This window comes from Leopardus geoffroyi, chromosome C2 (genome assembly GCF_018350155.1).
Source record: "Leopardus geoffroyi isolate Oge1 chromosome C2, O.geoffroyi_Oge1_pat1.0, whole genome shotgun sequence".
NCBI classification, from domain to species: Eukaryota; Metazoa; Chordata; class Mammalia; order Carnivora; family Felidae; genus Leopardus; species Leopardus geoffroyi.
Genome location: NC_059333.1, coordinates 122,558,893 through 122,576,433, shown reverse-complemented (window position 1 = coordinate 122,576,433; position 17,541 = coordinate 122,558,893). Strand labels below are relative to the sequence as shown.

Below are 17,541 nucleotides of genomic sequence, written 5' to 3'. Positions count from 1 at the left end.
GTTTTTTTTTTTTAATTATTTTTTTAAATCGCTGGTCACCATCCAATGAATTGATTTCAGAATTCTATTTATTATTTATTTATTTATTTATTTATTTATTTATTTATTTATTTATATTCTTGAGTGGGAGAGAGAGACAGAGTGTGAGAGGGGTAGGGGCAGAGAGAGAAGAAGACAGAATCTGAAACAGACTCCAGGCTCTGAGCTGTCAGCACAGAGTCCGCAGCCAGGCTCCAACTCACCAACTGCCTGATCATGACCTGAACAGAAGTCAGAGGCTTAACTGACTGAGCCACCCAGGTGCCCCTCTTTTTTTTTTTTTTTTTTTAATGTTTACTTATTTTTGAGAGAGACAGAGAGTGAGCGGTGGAGGGGCAGAGAGAGAGGGAGACACAGGATCTGAAGCAGGCTCCAGGCTTCAAGCTGTCAGCACGGAGCCCGAGGCGGGGCTTGAACTCATGAGCTGTGAGGTTATGACCTGGGCCGAAGTCCGACACTTAACCAACTGAGCCACCCAGGCACCCCGGTTTCGGGATTCTTTAGTCTAACTGAGCCACCCAGGCACCCCGGTTTCGGGATTCTTTAGTCTAACTGAGCCACCCAGGCACCCCGGTTTCGGGATTCTTTAATCAGTTGCTTCCCACAGTTTGAAAACCCCTGCTCTAAGCCTCCAGCTAGTATAACTGAAGAAGCCTTCCTGGAGGAGGAGTCCCAGCCCTGGAGGCCAGATCAGAGGAGCAGGTGCGCCTGTGGTGGGCAGATGGTAGGCAGGGGTGAGCAGGTGTGTGAAGGCAGCGGCAAGACTAATCCACTTTCCTCTCGTTGCAGCTGAGCCCCTGCCGCTGATGGACCTGTGCCGGAGATCCATCCGCTTGGCCCTGGGCCGCCAGCGCCTACGGGACATCGGCACCCTGCCCCTGCCTCAATCTCTCAAAAACTATCTGCAGTACCAGTGAGGCTGAGGAGCAGCAGTGGGGACCCACACACAGCAGGGCCTGGGCCTGTCATTTCACGGTCACACAGTACATTCAGGAAGGCATCCTCCTCCTCGCCCCAAAGCGCCAGGACACTCCATTCTTGAAAAGGACCAGGACGCGTTCCCAACTTTGAAAGTGAAATGTCCCTTACCAACAGTATTTGCCATCCTGGAGGCAGCCCTCCTAAGTCAGGCGCCTCCTTGGGAGCCATGAGGAGCCGGAGCCTGCGCCCAACGAGATCCTGCCCCCCGACCAAGAAGACACAGCGGCCCCGGTATTGATCAGAGAGCGTGTCTCCTTATTCACGAGAATGAATGAAACATTTGGGCGGGAGGCTCGCTGTGGTGTGCCCGGGTGCAGACAGGGCCGGGGAAGACTGGCCAGCTCCGGGAGGAAAGTGCGGCCGAATGATGAAGGACGCAAGCAGCTTGGTGCCGACGCCCTCTTGACACCTTGGGACTTTGTGCTCCTTTGAAAGACTGTTACCCAGGGATGCCTGATGACAGAATTGGCAAGTGGACAAAGCCATGTGTAGACCCCTTCCACCTTACCTCTTTGCACATTGTTTACTTACCCTTTCACGTGCCCTCTGTCCCCACCGCTGACCCACAGTTCCCTGGCTACCCTGGGCACCTCTCTTCGGGGAAGCTGAGTCTGACTAATTCACCCCGGGGACAGAGTGTAGCCTTGATTATTATTATCTTACATCTGGTGGCATTTTAAAAGAGGAATGTGGTGAGGGCAGTGCATAGTCCAAAGGTGCTAATGGGGGAAGTGGGGGCATCGTGACACCCGAGTGGATGATGGCCTCAGGCTGGGGAGCCTTCCTGGGGTGCTGAGGGACTCTAGGCAACCGTCCATTCGGATGTACCTAGCCGTCACAAAGCTTTATTTGAGCGAATTATTTTTTCACTTTAGGAGACACGAACGAGTTTGTTTCTGTTTCAAGCGTGTGTGCGATGTGCTGTTTATTTATCAGCTTGGGGCTGCACGGGCGGCCCCGGACCCGTAGGGGTGCGGGTCCCGAGCCTGGTCCTCTCCTGGGGATGCCGCCACCACCGTTGTTGGGCATCTCTTGTGCGCTCCCAGAGCTCTGTCCAGACTCCGTTATAACTGGAAATTGTCACCGCAGTGGGATCCCAGAGCCCCAGACGGCACCACCTCCCCCGACTTTAATGTGAATTTGACTGACGAATGAGGAGCGTTTCTAATAAAGTGTGTTGTTCAGTCCTTCCGCTGTTTACTAAGTGCTGTGTGGGGAGGCATGGGAGGCCGTCCTTCATCAGCCTGGCTGGTGTGTTCCCAGACCCTCATAAGGCAGAAGTGGGAACCCCTCTCCAGGCTCTTCTCGCGTCTTCTGTCTTGTCGTTCCCACTTGAGCCCAAACCTGAGTCACTTTACAAAGGCCTGCCCCCGAAGAACGAATGTGTCTGGGGCCTGGGTCCCCACAAAGCTAGTCCCCACGGTGGGAAAACAGGTTGGACGATGCCGGGGTGGGGGTGTCCAAGGGTGGGCTCTGCAAGGAGCACAGGGTCAAGCAGGGTGAACCCTATGGGATAACAGTTTCAAACTGGACCCAGAGGTGGAACTGGATGTGACTTTGGATGTGCATGTCATCATCAAGGAGTGGTGCAAACGGCTGAAGGGTGAGTGTGCAGCCGAGACAGGCTTGGAGCTGCCAGCAGGTCAGGAGCCAGTTCAAGACAAGGTCTGGGCCAGGACGGGCACAGCATTCACGCAGCAGTACAGGCCACCAACATGCACGGTGCCAACCTCTGAGGACCCAGAGCACAGGCAGATCTGTCCCTCCAGGGGAGACGTTTACAGATGTTACGGACTAATAAAGGGAGAGGAAGATCACAAAGCTGGTGTAGGAAGATAAAGGCCTGAAGGGAAGGCTTCTTGGAGGAGGAGGCTCTCCTCATACCTGTTTTTTCAGCAAAAACAACCTTGGTGAGGACGGACCGAAAGCATCAGACCAGCTAAGCCTACCACCCGGGTCAGTGTTCTTCCCTTGCTCTGATGTCAGGGCGGAGGCTGGGCTCAGTTTTGGGAGTCAGGGGGCCTGGGTTTGAGTCCCAGCATTGTGACTTAATGTGCTGTGACCTTGGGTAAACCACTTCCTTCTCTACACACTGTAGTGGCTAGACCAGGTGGCCAGTGGACAAGGATCCTTCCTCTCCTGACTCCTAGGGTCCTAGTTTCAGCACCAGCTTTCCAGCTTAAAGACACCTGTCTTGCCCACGCCTTGCTTATGTAATTTCCTTCACCCCAGCAATACTCTCCCCGTCCTTGCTTTACCTTCTCTAACATCAGCTAAGATTGACCCTCCTCCAGGAAGCCCTCCTTAAAACCACCTACCAACCTCTGCCTGCTCTGAGAGTCTGTTCCTCGCCTCCCAGGCTTGAGGATGCCTCTCCTGGCTCCCAGGGCCCTTGCCCAAGCGCTGGCTTGGCTGTCCCAGTGGGCTGAGAGCCTTGGGGTGGTAGAGCCCGGGCCTGTTGTACCCACACAGACCTGGACCAGATGCGTGGTCTCAGCAAAGGCCCGCGAGGTGGAGATGTGTGTGGAAGTGCCCCCTTGTACCTGGGAGGCCCATGGAACCTGCAAGGAAAGTCTCTGGGGGAGAGGAGGAATTCCTGCTAGAGCCAAGGACCTGGCCATGAGCCTCCAGGAACTCAAGCCCTTTCACCCCCTTAGCCATTCCGCAGGTATTGTTGGGCATTGGAGTGTGCCCAGCACTGCCAGAACAGGAAGGAGGGGATGTGGCCCTGCCCTGCTGGACCTCCCATTCTGAGCCGGAGACAGGTAACAGGAAGCAAAGCCATGGAATGAAGTCAGAGGGAAGAAAGGAGCTGGGCAGGGCTAGAGAGCAGGGAGGGGAGCGGAAAGGGCCCAGGACTGATAATGGTGAAGGAAAACCAGTGCAGAGATGCAGAGTTGGGAAGAAATGAGAGGGAGCCATACACAGAAAGCAGGGGTAGGGGGTGGGGAGGTGGATCTCTGGGTGGGGGAACTTCCTGCTGTCCCATCCTCAAAGTAGGAGCTTCTGGGCCCTGGTGAGCTGGGCTCAGGTCAGGAGCCACTGTGCTGCCACCCTGCCTCAAGCACTAGTTCAGTTTGCCTATGATGTGTGACATGTCCCCAGGGTTCCTAGTGTATTAGCACTGTCTACACACACACACACACACACACACACACACACACACACACACCAGTGCAGGCATCCCAGGAGCCTCTGACCACTCCCCAGAGCCAGTGCTCATCACAACCCAGCCCCCAGCTCTCTCTCATCCTTGGCACGTTCTCTGAGGTTCGGCCTTTCTCTCCATGACCTGGTTCTGCTGGAGGCACTTGCTGAGACAGTCCCGCTAACTGCTTTCTAACTGTCTATGAACAGAGCATATGCGGGGCACAGCCCCCCACAGAGCTGAGCTTTACCCCATCTAACATTGCCACTTTCTGGACAAAGGCCATCCTCTTTCCTTTGCTTTCTCTTCAAACCCTCATGCCAGCAGCTGGCTTCTTTGGGGGCCATCTTTCACTAAGAAACAAAGATTTCGTCACCTCACTGTGTGGCAGCCAGACGGGCAGCAGGTAGCAAGGAACACGGTTACTTGGTGGTTGATTTGTGCAGGACAGCCGGGCCCCGCTCTCCAGGCCCCGGCTCCCAGCTGCAGCCTCTGAACGGGAGACACGGCTGGGCCTCAGCCAACGGACAGGAGACCATGTGGCTCCTCTCCCCAGGCCCCTGGCAAGGAGAGGAATGTCCACAATGAGTCCAAAACACAAGGAGCTGGTCTTCTCTTCCCTCTAGTTGTGAGGGGCTGAGTCCCATTCCAGTCTGTAGACGTGTTTTGTCTTCCCACTTCATGTGTGTGTTTAAATAAAATTGAGCCCAACCCAGTAAAATCAAGTAATTTAACAGAAAATCCAGATTGCTGACGTCTCTTAAAAAATAGGGAGATGAGCTGAGACCAGGCCCACATTCCTTGACGGTGATGTTGGCCCAAGCTGAGTAGTGACAGCCTCTTGAGAAGAGGCCTCTGTTCTGTGATCCAGCCCTAGGTCCACCCTTCCCACAGCACAGCATCAGGACCTCTCACTGCCAACCTCCCTCATGGGTGTAACTGTCTGGATCTGGGTCAAGGCTTCTGAGTTCACCTCTCGGGACTATTGCTATAACACAGTCACGTACACAAGCACACTCAACCAAGGGCGGCTTCAGGAGGGGAGTCTGTGAGTTCTAAACTTGACTTTGAAGTGCCTCACAGCCTCGGGCACCGATGTCCAAGGAGCTCACAGACACCCAGGATCTCCGCCCAGATACCAGGGTTAACCAGTATGCCCCTGGTTAGAGGATGAACTCTTAGAGGACAAGGAAAAGAATCCCTGGGTACTCTTTTTTTAAATGTTTATTTCTTTTTCAGAGAGAGAGGGACACACAGGCTCTGAGCTGTCAGCCCAGGGCCTGATGTGGGGCTCAAACCCATGAACCGTGAGATTATGACCTGCGCTGAAGTCGAACACTTAACCGACTGGGCCAGCCAGGTGCCCCTCGGGTACTCTTTTAATAAGCTGCATGATATGACTAGGCAAGCGTGGCTGCACTTGAGAATCCTCTGAGGAACTTTGTAAAAAGTCCCAGCGTCCGGATCCTTCTCCCCAGGCCAATTAAATCAGGACCTCTGGGAGTGGGCCGTGGGCTTTGATAGTTTGTAAAGCTGTCTAGGTGATTCTAATGCACAGCCATGTTGAATCTCTCTGGAAGAGGTGCCTAATTAAGTTTTCTCGGTGGAGACATGGTGGACACTGGGGGATAAAGCTTATCAGAGAACAGAGACAGCTATCCTAGCCCACCCAGAATTCCCAGGGAAGAGAAGATTTTGAAGGGCAGTTGTCACCAGTGTGATTAAGTCCAAAGCCAGGGAGTACTTCCCAACTCTCTCTCTTCCTTTAGTGATGCTGAGTTGGCTGCTCTCCAGAACCGGAGTGGAAGGACCATTCACTTCTGCCCCAATGGCGCACAATTCTTGACTAATTCATTCCAGCCCCACCCACCCCCCTGACCTGTGGGGCCCATGGTGTGTGGAGAATATCCTAGAGAGGTTTGTCATGATCACTCGAAATATCCATACAACAATAAATACAGAAAATACAGAGTGACTGAGAGTGGCGTGGTCCTGGATGTACTGTTTTGAGTAGAAGAATTGAGAATGGTGAGCCCCAGCTATAAGAACGCTTTGGTTCCTGGTATTTCCAAACCTTGCTTCCTTAAGGAAATGGCACATATGACCTAAATAGTGATGCCCTCGTCCACTTCTTTGATGGGTTTGGGGAGTAAATAAGTAGCGACAAGCTCGGTGACAGTGTCCCCACCTGCTTGAGATGACAGACAAGAAAGGTTGCCCACTTTCACCACTTCTGTGCAACATTATATTGGAAATCCTAGGCAGTTCAATAAGACAAGAATGAAAAATTAAAAGGTATAAAAGTTAGAAAGGAAGAAATAACACTATCATTATTTGCAGATGACATCCCTGTATAGATAGAAACAAATCTTTAGAAAACTGTGAGAATCAATAAGGGAATTTAGAATGATCATTGGATACAGGGTCAATGTTTTTTTAAATTGCATGTATAGGGACACCTGGGTAGCTCAGTCAGTTGGGCCTCTGACTTTTGATCTTGGCTCAGGTCATAATCCCAGGGTTGTGGGATTGAGCCCCACATTGGGCTCTGTGCTGAGCGTGGAGCCTGCTTAAGATTCTCTTTCTCCTCTCCCCCTCCCTTGCTTGTGATCTCTCTCTTTCTAAAATAAAATATAAAGCAAAATAAATAAATTGCATGTGTACATATTAACAACAATTAGAAAATGAAATTTAAAACAATGCCACTTACAGTACAAAAATAGAAAAATCTTTTTTCTACATTTATTTTTCTTACATGTTGTAAAATTTCTTTTCTTTTTTTTAAACGTTTATTCATTTTTGAGATATAGGGAGAGACAGGGCATGAGCAGAGGAGGGGCAGAGAGAGACGGACATACATCATCTGAAGCAGGCTCCAGCTTCCAAGCTGTCAGCACAGAACCTGATGTGGGGCTTGAATCCACAAATCATGAGATCATGACCTGAGCCAAAGTTGGATGCTTAACCAACTGAGCTACCCAGGTGCCCCTAATTTATTTCCAAGTTAGTTAACATATAGTGTAGTCTTGACTTCAGGAGTAGAACCCAGTGATTCATCTCTTACATATAACTCCAGTGCTCACCCAGAAAAGTGCTCTCCTTAATGCCCATCACCCATTTATCTCACCCCCTCCCATCCTCCCTCCAGAAACCCTCAGTTTGTTCTCTGTATTTAAGAGCCCCTTATGGTTTGCATCCCTCTGTTTTTATCTTATTTTTCTTTCCCTTCTCCTATATTCATCTGTTGTGTTTCTTAAATTCCACATATCAGTGAAATCATATGGTATTTGTCTTTCTCTGACTGACTTATTTCTCTTAGCATAATACCCTCCAGTTCCATCCACATCATTGCAAATGGCAAGATTTCATTCTTTTTCATTGCCGAGTAATACTCCATTGTGTGTGTATACACACATACACGTATATACGTATACATTTATATATGTATATACATGTATATATGTATACGTATATGCATACACACACACACACACACATATATACACACCACATCTTCTTTATCCATTCATCTGTCAATGGAAATTTGGGCTCTTTCCATAATTTGGCTATTATTGATAGAACTGCTATAAACATTGGGTACATGTGCCCCTTCAAATCAGCATTTTTGTATTGGATAAATACCTAATAGTGTAATTGATGTGTCATAGGGTAGTTCTATTTTTAATTTTTTGAGGAACCTCCATACTGTTTTCCCACCAACATGCATTCCCACCAACAGTGCAAGAGGGTTCCTGTTTCTCCACATCCTTGCCAACATCTGTTGTTTCCTGAATTGTTAATTTAAAAATAGGAAAATCTAATGAAGGGTATGCAGGGCCTCTACATGGAAAACTACAAAACATTTTCAAGAGACATTGAAGAAGCCCTAAATAAATGGAGAGATATACCATATCAATCAGAAGATTCAATATTGTTCATATGTTATTCTTCCCAAAATGATCTGTAGAGCCAATGCAATAGCAATAAAAATTCTGAGTTTGTTGTAGAAATTGACAAGTTGCTTCTAACTTCATTTGGAAATGCAAAGGGCCTAACACAGCTGTAATGATCTGAAAAAAGAAAAGCAGAGTAGGAGGACTTATGTTATCAGATACTGAGAGTTGCTCTAAAGGTAAATTAAAATGGCTTGTCAGTGGCATTAGGATGAACAAAGAGTTCAATGACTAGACTAGAGTTCAGAAACAGACCCACACTTGCCTGGTCAATGATTGTGTCACTGAATTTCAGTGAGGGAAAGATGGGCTTTTTCAACAAGTGGTGCTGGGTCAGGACGCCTAGGTGCCTCAGCCGGTTCAGTGCTTGACTTTCGCTCAGGTCATGACTTACAGTTCATGGGTTCGAGCCCCACATCAAGCTCTCTGCTGTCAGCGCAAAGCCAGATTTGGATCCTCTGTCCCTCTCCCTCTCTGCCCCTCCCCCCCTCAAAAATAAAAATAAATGTAAAAAAAAAAAAAAAAAAAGTGGTACTGGGTCACTCGGATATCCATAATGGAAAAACCATGAATCATCACCCCTGCCTCACATCACAGACAAAAATTTACATTGAAAGTGATTAGAGGCATAAACACGGAAGTACAACAACAATATATGTTTTCTAGAGAAAGCAAGCAAGGCTTTCTTAGAAGCACAGAATGCAGTAGCTTTAAAGGAAACGATAAATATATCACACTTGATGAAAATTAAGAACCCTTCTTCATCACGGCACAGCTTAAGAGAATGGAAAGGCAAGGCACGGTCTGGAAGAAGCTGGTTGTAACACACAGAACTGGGCGCATCGCGGCTATTCTTAACAGGCCCAAATTGGAAAAAAACCAAATGTCCATCACTGGAAGAGAAAAATAAACTGCGTCATAGTCATACAGCGGAAGAGTATGCATATAATGATTTTTAGTAAAAAAAAAAAAAAATGGACTATTGCTACGTATGACCTGAGTGGATCTTGTGACAATGATGAATGAAAGAAGCTAGACACAAAAGAATACATAATTTCAGGGGTACCTGGGTGGCTCAGTCAGCTGAGCATCTAACCCTTGATTTGCAGCTCAGGTCATGATCTCACATGAGTTCGAGCCCTGCCTCGGGCTCTGCATTGACAACACAAAGCCTGCTTGGGATTCTCTTTCTCTCTTCCTCTGTCTCTCTCTCTCATTCTCTTAAAATAAATAAATAAACATTAAAAAATACATGACTTCATTTAGGTGAGTTCAAGAACAGGCAAACGTACTTCTGATTGTACAAGTCAGAGTAGTGTTACCGTCATACAGATATCCAAAGGAGGGGATGGGGCATGCCACCTATCTTGGGGATAAGCATGAGAGAGCTTGCTGGGGTCCTGGAAAACTTCCACATTTTCACCTAGGTGATGGTTACACAAATATGTACATACGTAAAAATTCACCAAACTACGTAAGATTCATGTACTTTGTTTATATATAGGATACCTAAATTAAAAAAAAAAAAAAAAAAAAGGAGAGAAGGAGCTTAATGCCCCCAAAGCAACTTCCTTCTCATTGAAAATGCTTCGGATTCAATGCAATATTTCCCTTGACATCGACTTGTATGGTTATCGCATCTGAGAAGAAAAAGGAGGAGGAGGAAGGAGAAGAGGAAGAAGGAAGAAGGATAAGAAGAAAAAGAAAAAGGAGGAGGAGGAGGAGAAAGAGGAAGAAGGGAAGAAGGAGGAGGGGGAAGGAGAAAGAGGAAAAGGGAAGGAGAGAAGAAGGAGAAAGAGAAAGTGAAGAAGGAGGAAGAGAAAGAGGAAGAAGGAAGAAGGGAGAGGAGGAAGAGGAGGAAGAGAAAGAGGAAGAAGGAAGAAGGGAGAGAAGGAAGAGGAGGAGGAGGAGCAGGAGGAGAAGGCAGTTGTTGAGAGATTGGAAGGTTTTAAAGAACAAAGAATCCCATTGTCTCGTGAAAACATTTTCAGAGAGCTGAGGTCCTAGAAGCACTCCCAGGAGCGCAACATCTGTTCAGGGATCTCCCATACCTAGTGGCCTCCTATAAAAGCAAGTGTGGATGCCCTTATGAGCCCAAACGCACACAGGGGAGAGGTTGCACGTTTCCATCTAAAAATGCACATTTCTTTCCTGGATAATAGTCATGTTACCTAACAGCCCCTGGGACTGTCACTTAGAGCTTAATAGGATATCACTGCCCACTAGCTACAGAAAAATCCACCTTTTTTTTTTTTTTTTTTTTGTAAATAGAGAAGACCAGCCTTTTTCCTCTCCTTAAGAAAAATGTCTTGAAATCGCTTCTCCTTTATCAATGTGTGGGCAGTCCTGCATTCCTCCCAAACTCCTCCAAGATTTTCAGATGAAGTTGCCAGGACTGGTTCTGAATTCTTAGAAATTTAAAACAGAGACTGAAAATAATCTTTTTTGGTAGAAATACAAACAAATAGTTCCAGATGGAATCGCATGATGCTGGGGCTGGAGTTACAGGCATATATAGATGAGACAAAACAGGCAATGAGTTGAAAACTGTTGAAGCTGAGTAATGAGAACACGAGAGTTTATTATACAGTGTAGTCTACTCTTATTGTTTGAAATCATCTACCATAATAAAAAAAAAGAACAGATTCTCTGCAGGTGAATTGATTTGGATGGATGAACATTTACATCTGATCATGTGAATTAACAGGGAGATTCTGACTGCTGAAAGCCACTTGCCATTTCTCATCCACCTTTGAAAATGCAAGTGACGTTTCCTGATTTGCACTCCAGGTCACTAATAATTTTCTACCATCCATGTGTCCTTCACTAACTGGAGTCTAAGCTTGGGGTTTAAAAGTTTGCAGTTTTCTTTTTTGATCATTCAGATATATTTGGTTTTTATCTGCTCTTTTTTATCTGGATTCCTTCATTCAGCATAATTATTTTAAGATGCATCCATACTTCTTTTTTTTGTTGTTTATTTACTTATTTTTGAGACAGAGGGAGACAGAGTGCAAGTGGGGGAGGGGCAGAGAGAGAGGGAGACACAGAACCTGAAACAGGCTCCAGGCTCTGAGCTGTCAGCAGAGAGCCCGATGCAGGGCTCGAACCCACAACCGTGAGATCATGACCTGAGCTGAAGTCCGACTCTTAACCGACTGACCCACCCAGGTGCCCCCTCCCCCCTTTTTTAAGATGCATCCATGCTTTTATGTGCAGCAACAGTCCATTCCTTTTTCCCGCTGAGTAGCATTCCGCTGGGTAAATACACCACAGCTTGTTTATCCATTGATGGACATTTGGGTTGCTTCTGGATTGGGGCAATTACAAATAAAGCTGCCACAAACATTTATATGTGGGCATATGCTCATTTCTCTTGGGTAAATACATAGGAGTGGAAGATTGGATCATATGGTAGGTGTATGTTTCACTTTTTCAAAAACTGACACATTGTTTTCTAAGTTGGTTGGGACATTTTACATTCCCAGTGTGTGAGTTCCAGTTCCTTCACATGATCGCCAACATTTGATATGATCAGCCTTTACAACATTAGGTGTGCAGTGTTATCTCACCAGGGTTTTAATTAGCAGATCACTAATGATCTTGAGCTTTTTTTCATATGCTTATTTACCATCTATGTATCTTCTTTGCCGAAATATCAATTCAAATCATTTTTACATTTTTAATTGGCTTGCTTGGTTTTCATTATTAAAATTTGAGAGTTCTTCACACATTCTGAATGCACATTCTTTATCAGATGCATCCTTTATTTTCTCGCAGTGTGTGGCTTGTCTTTTCATTCCCTTCGCAGTGTCTTTTAAGAGCAGAATTTTTTTCACTTCAAAGAAGTCCAAATCATTAATTTCTTCATTTACAGTCTGTGCTTTTGGTGTCTTATTTAAAAATCTTTACCCACACTTACAAAGGTTTTATTCTATGTTTTTCTTCTAGAAGTTGTATAGTTTGAGTTGTACAGTTTGTATAATTTTACATTTAGGTTTTGATCCACTTTGAGTTAATTTTTGTATATTGGGTAAGGCATTGATCAAACTCATGCTATTGCATATAGATATCCAAATGTTTCAGCACTATTTGTTGTAAACATTATCCTTTCTCCACCCAATTGCCTTTGCATCTTTGTAAAAGTGCAGTTGTTCATAAATGTGGGGTATTTTTCTGGACTCTGTATTCTGTTCCATTGATCTATTTGTCTATCTTGGTGCCAATACTCTACTGTCTTGACTACTATAGTTTTATAATAAGTCTTGAAATCCGTATTAGTTCTCCAACTTTGTTCTTTATGAAATTCATTTTGGCTATCCTAGGTTTTTTGTAGTTCCATATAAGTTTTTTTTTTTAATTTTTTTTTAACGTTTATTTATTTTTGGGACAGAGAGAGACAGAGCATGAACAGGGAAGGGGCAGAGAGAGAGGGAGACACAGAATGTGAAACAGGCTCCAGGCTCTGAGCTGTCAGCACAGAGCCCGACGCGGGGCTCGAACTCACGGACCGTGAGATCATGACCTGAGCCGAAGTTGGACGCTTAACCAACCGAGCCACCCAGGTGCCCCTCCATATAAGTTTTAGAATCAACTTGTTCATTTCTCCACAAGAAAATTTGCTTGGATTTCAATAGGATTGCATTGAATCTATAGATCAATTTAGGAAGAAATGACATCTTAATAATACTGAGTCTTCCAGCTCATGAAAAACATATGTCTGTCCATTTATTTAGGTCTTCTTTAATTTCTCTCAAAAGTGTTTGATACTTTCAGTGGATAAGTCTTGCGTTTCTTTTGTGAGATTCACCCTCTCAGTATTTAATATTTGTTGCTATGTTGTAATGTTTAAAAACAATTTCTACTTCAGATCACTGGTACCTAGTGTATAGAAATACAACGGATTTTTGTATATAGATCTTGTGTCCTGCAACATTGGTGCACTCACTCATTAGTTCCGGTGTCTTTTGTAAATTTCAAGGTACAAAGTTGAATAGAAGCGGTGAGAATAGACATTCTTGTTTTGTTCCTGATCTTAAGGGCATAAGTATCAAGTTTTTCACATTTTTTAAAAAAATTTTTAATGTTTATTTATTTTTGAGACAGAGAGAGACAGAGACAGAGACAGAGCTTGAGCGGGGGAGGGGCTGAGAGAGAGGGAGACACAGAATCTGAAGCAGGCTCCAGGCTCCGAGCTGTCAGCACAGAGCCCGACGCGGGGCTCGAACCCACGAACCGTGAGATCATGACCTGAGCTGAAGTCGGTCGCTTAACTGACTGAGCCACCCGGGTGCCCCAACACCTTCTTATTTTTCTCCTTCATTACCCCAACTCCGTGGCCCTGATCAGGCTGGACATGCAGTAGGTGTTCAGTGTGTGATTGCTCTACGGCAGGAAAATGTATCGGAGTGTTCACTTCTCATATTCTCTTTGTGGTGGGAAACTCTCCCAAGGAGGAAAAGGTCATTTTTCTCTCTTCTCTTGCCTCTCTTAACAGATAAGGCCAGACAGGGTCTACACTCCTTCGCCTCTGGAGGTATTGATAGATTTTGGGTTTTAGAGCCCAGAACAGAAGCTGCCAGGAATTTTAGTTTGGAGTCCCCAGAAGCAGAACCCAAGACGAAGATTTGCACACAATCTGGGAGATGATCCCAGGAGTCACATGTCGGAGAGCAGAGGGAAAGGGAGCCAAAGTGGGTATGTTAACGAGTGGGTTACCACTTGGGGCACCTGGGCTCATCCTACTTGGACTTGTGGGAGATTGTGGGGAACACAGACATGCACTGTCTCACCCCAGGGGCCCAGAGCCGGTGTATTTACCCACCAAGTGCTATTCACCACTGGTGTAAGTTGTTCCCGGGACATTAGCTTCTGGGTACTTCTGGCCTGCACCCTGGGCCAGGCACACCCCTGTGCCAAGCAGCTGGAAAAGTCCCCGGGCAGAGTGTCGGGGGCCTGCAGGAAGGTGCTGTTGGCTTCCCCAGAAAGGTGAGCGCTGGGGTTAGGGGCAGTGTACCTACAGTGACTGCTACATCTAACACCTAGAAGATGGCCCCTCCTCACTGAGGGGTTAAGCTTGGTTCTGCCTGATGGGAAGGAATGGAGGCTAGAGCTTGGGGCTTTGGGTGACCTGTGGGGATGGAGGGGAGGAAGGTGAGTCCGTGCAAGGTGAGAATGACACCTCACGTTCACAGCAGGGCCTCTGAGGGATGGCACACAGATGCTGGGTACTGGGCCCTCAGGGGTATGACTCTGGGGAACAACAGCGAACAAACGCTGTGCCCAAGCTGGAGGAGGAAGGAACACCACCCACGGTTTGTTTGTTTCTTAATGTTGTTTATTTTTTGAGAGACAGACAGAGATAGCACATGAGCAGGGGAGGAGCAAAGAGAGAGAGAGAAAGACAGGATCAAAGCAGGCTCCAGGCTCTGAGCTGTCAGCACAGACCCTGACACGGGGCTCACACCCCTAAACCATGAGATCATGACCTGAGCCACAGTTGGACGTTTAACCAACTGAGCCACCCAGGCGCCCTGGAACACCATCCATTATAAATGGGCAACATAGGCCATGAGAATCTCAGTGGTGGCCGTGATGGCCTGAAGACCAGAGATGCTTCCTCACGTTTCCAGGACTGTGCAAGTTCCACTGGCTCCTTGGGTGACCCCGGGGAAGAGAGAGTGTCCCCAACAATGGGTGATGTTGGGCATCTCACTGCCCTGGTAAGTAGGGGCTGAGATGCAGATTGAACTTGATCAGGAGAGGAGAAGTAATGTGATGCTTCGTACTCTTGAGTGTTGTGGAGCAAATGCAAACCGCTTTCAGTGGTTGTAGTGAATGAAGTTTTGAAATCAGAGGGGAAAGAAGCCTGAAACATGGAACCACAACCCCAAGGGTGAGCAATTAAAGTTAAATGCTGTGTGTCCAGCACATACACACAAAAAGAAGGGTCCCCTCTTCGGCAAGTGAAATAGCATCCTGGGGCCACAACACACAGCAAGGCAATTTTTAAGTGACAGAGACAAAAAAAAAAAAAAAAAGCGCCTCTTCATCCATAAAAACTCATGAAGCGTGTGTGAAGTCATGGAGAAGATGAAGAGTAGAACTTGGATCTTAGGACAAAGTCTAGACACCCGAGGGAACTTTAAAACACAGGGCAGGACATCCTGTTTCCCCAAAGGCAGCCTGTCACTTTGACAGATGGCACAGGCTGGAGATGGAGACAGGTTCAAGAAAGGCTGGAGGAACTCACAATTCACAAAGGCTGGCGTGTTCCTTGGGGAATGAAAAGTGTAGGGTAACCGTGCACGATTGAAGGACATTCCTGACCTTCACAAAACCACCACAGCCAGCAAAACCACATGGAAGCGGCCCTGGGTGCCAGTCTATAGGGATATCACTCTATATCCATGCTGAGATACCAATGGAATAAATTGAACACATGATACCGGGAACTCAGATGTCCACACTTGACCAAATGTACCGCGGTCCTGCTTTTGTGGAGGCACCCAGCATGCTGGAGGGGAAATTAAAAATACCCATAGATTGCATCCACCTGCTACATGTGGAACAAATGTTGTTAAACTATCCAAGGGGTCCCTGTGTGCCCGCCTCTCTGAGACACGCACATGTCTCAGGCCAGCCCCATTCTAAAAATTCCAGCCCCTGGATGGTGGCAGGATCTGTGTGGAAGCAGGGTCTGAAAGGCATCCATGCTCCCAGTGGGGCCACAGTGGTGGGGGGGATGGTGGTGCGGAAGAGAGCTCTAGAAGCAGGTGGGGTCTGGTCGGGGAGGCTGGGAAATACAAGAAGTTCTGCGTGGGTGAAAGTGCAAGTTGGAAGTTTCAGGATATGAAGTTAGAGATATAAAACAAAGGTCAGATCGCAGTGGGCCCTATCTGATGATATGATGCTTTCAATTAGGACACTTCTTAAAAATTAACTTTTTTTATTTTGAAGTAATTGTAGATTTATATGCAGTTGTAAGAAATAACACAGGCAGGTCCTGTGTACCCTTTACACAGTTTTCCCCAGTGGTAATTTTTACACAACCGTCGTACAACATCACATACAGGATATTGACCTTGGTACAGTGAAGCTCAGACCGTTCCCATCACCACAAGGACCCCCAATACTTCCCTTTTGTAGCTACATCTGATTCCTTTCCACTTACTGTCTCTTTAACCTCTGCCAACCATTCATCTGTTGTCTATTTCTATAATTGTATCATTTTGAGAATGTTATATAAGTGGAGTCATACAGTGTGTAACCTTTGGAATTGGCTTTTTGCATTTAGCATCATTCTCTGGAGATTCATCCAGGTTGTCACATGGATCGGCCATTCACCGTTTTTTAAAAAAACTTTTTTTTGGGGGGCGCCTGGGTGGCGCAGTCGGTTAAGCGTCCGACTTCAGCCAGGTCACGATCTCGCGGTCCGTGAGTTCGAGCCCCGCGTCGGGCTCTGGGCTGATGGCTCAGAGCCTGGAGCCTGTTTCCGATTCTGTGTCTCCCTCTCTCTCTGCCCCTCCCCTGTTCATGCTCTGTCTCTCTCTGTCCCAAAAATAAATAAACGCTGAAAAAAAAAATTTAAAAAAAACTTTTTTTTTTTTAGTTTTTATTTATTTTGAGAGAGAGAGAGAGAGCGTGCAAGCAGGGGATGGGCAGAAACAGAGAGACTCCCAAGCAGGCTCCACGCTGTCAGCACAGAACCCAACATGGGGCTCAATCTCATGAACCATGAGATCATGACCTGAGTCAAAATCAAGAGTCAGATGCTTAGCCGACTGAGCCACCTGGGCTCTGTGACAGTTCACCCTTTTTTATTGCTGAGTAGTATTCCATGTTTATTTACCCACTCACCTGTTGATGAACATCTGGATTATTTCCAGGTTTTGACTATTATGACCACAGCTGCCATAAATATTAGTTTAAAGGTTTTTATGTGAAAATGAGGCTTTAATTCTCTGGAATGTACACCTAGGAATGCAACTACCAAATCTTAAGGAAGTTGCATGTCTAGTGTTTTGAGAAACTGCTGAAACTGTTTTCCAGAGTTCGAGGAACTGTATTTTATTTTACATTCCCAACAGCAAATGAATGATCTAGTCCTGCGCCCTCACCAGCGTGTGGTGTTGTCCTTATTTTTTTTTTATTATTGAGAAAGAATTGACATAGAGCATCATGTAAGTCTAATGTGTAAAACACATTGATTTGACACATTATAGTGTCATATGATTGCCATGTAGTGTTAGCTAACGACTCTATCAGGTCACATCATTATCATTTCTTCTAGTAGTGGGAACGATTAAGATCTTGTCTGTTAGCAAATTTAATGTTTATGGTATGGTTTTGTTGCCTGTAATCACTATTCTGTGTCTTAGAGCTCCAGAACTTATTTGTCTTCTAGCTGCAAGCGTGTAC

At 46.3% G+C, this 17,541-nt stretch overlaps 1 protein-coding gene across 1 annotated transcript in view; it reads left to right on the top strand.

The window, feature by feature from the left end:
• SPSB4 (splA/ryanodine receptor domain and SOCS box containing 4) overlaps positions 1 to 2,207 on the top strand; it is an 81,030-nt gene extending 78,823 nt beyond the window's left edge. Inside the window, exon 3 of the mRNA XM_045503475.1 lies at positions 829 to 2,207. Coding sequence (XP_045359431.1) covers positions 829 to 956 — 128 coding nt within the window. The 3' untranslated portion in view covers positions 957 to 2,207. The remainder of the gene's footprint in view (positions 1 to 828) is intronic.
• Positions 2,208 to 17,541: the final 15,334 nt, after the last annotated feature.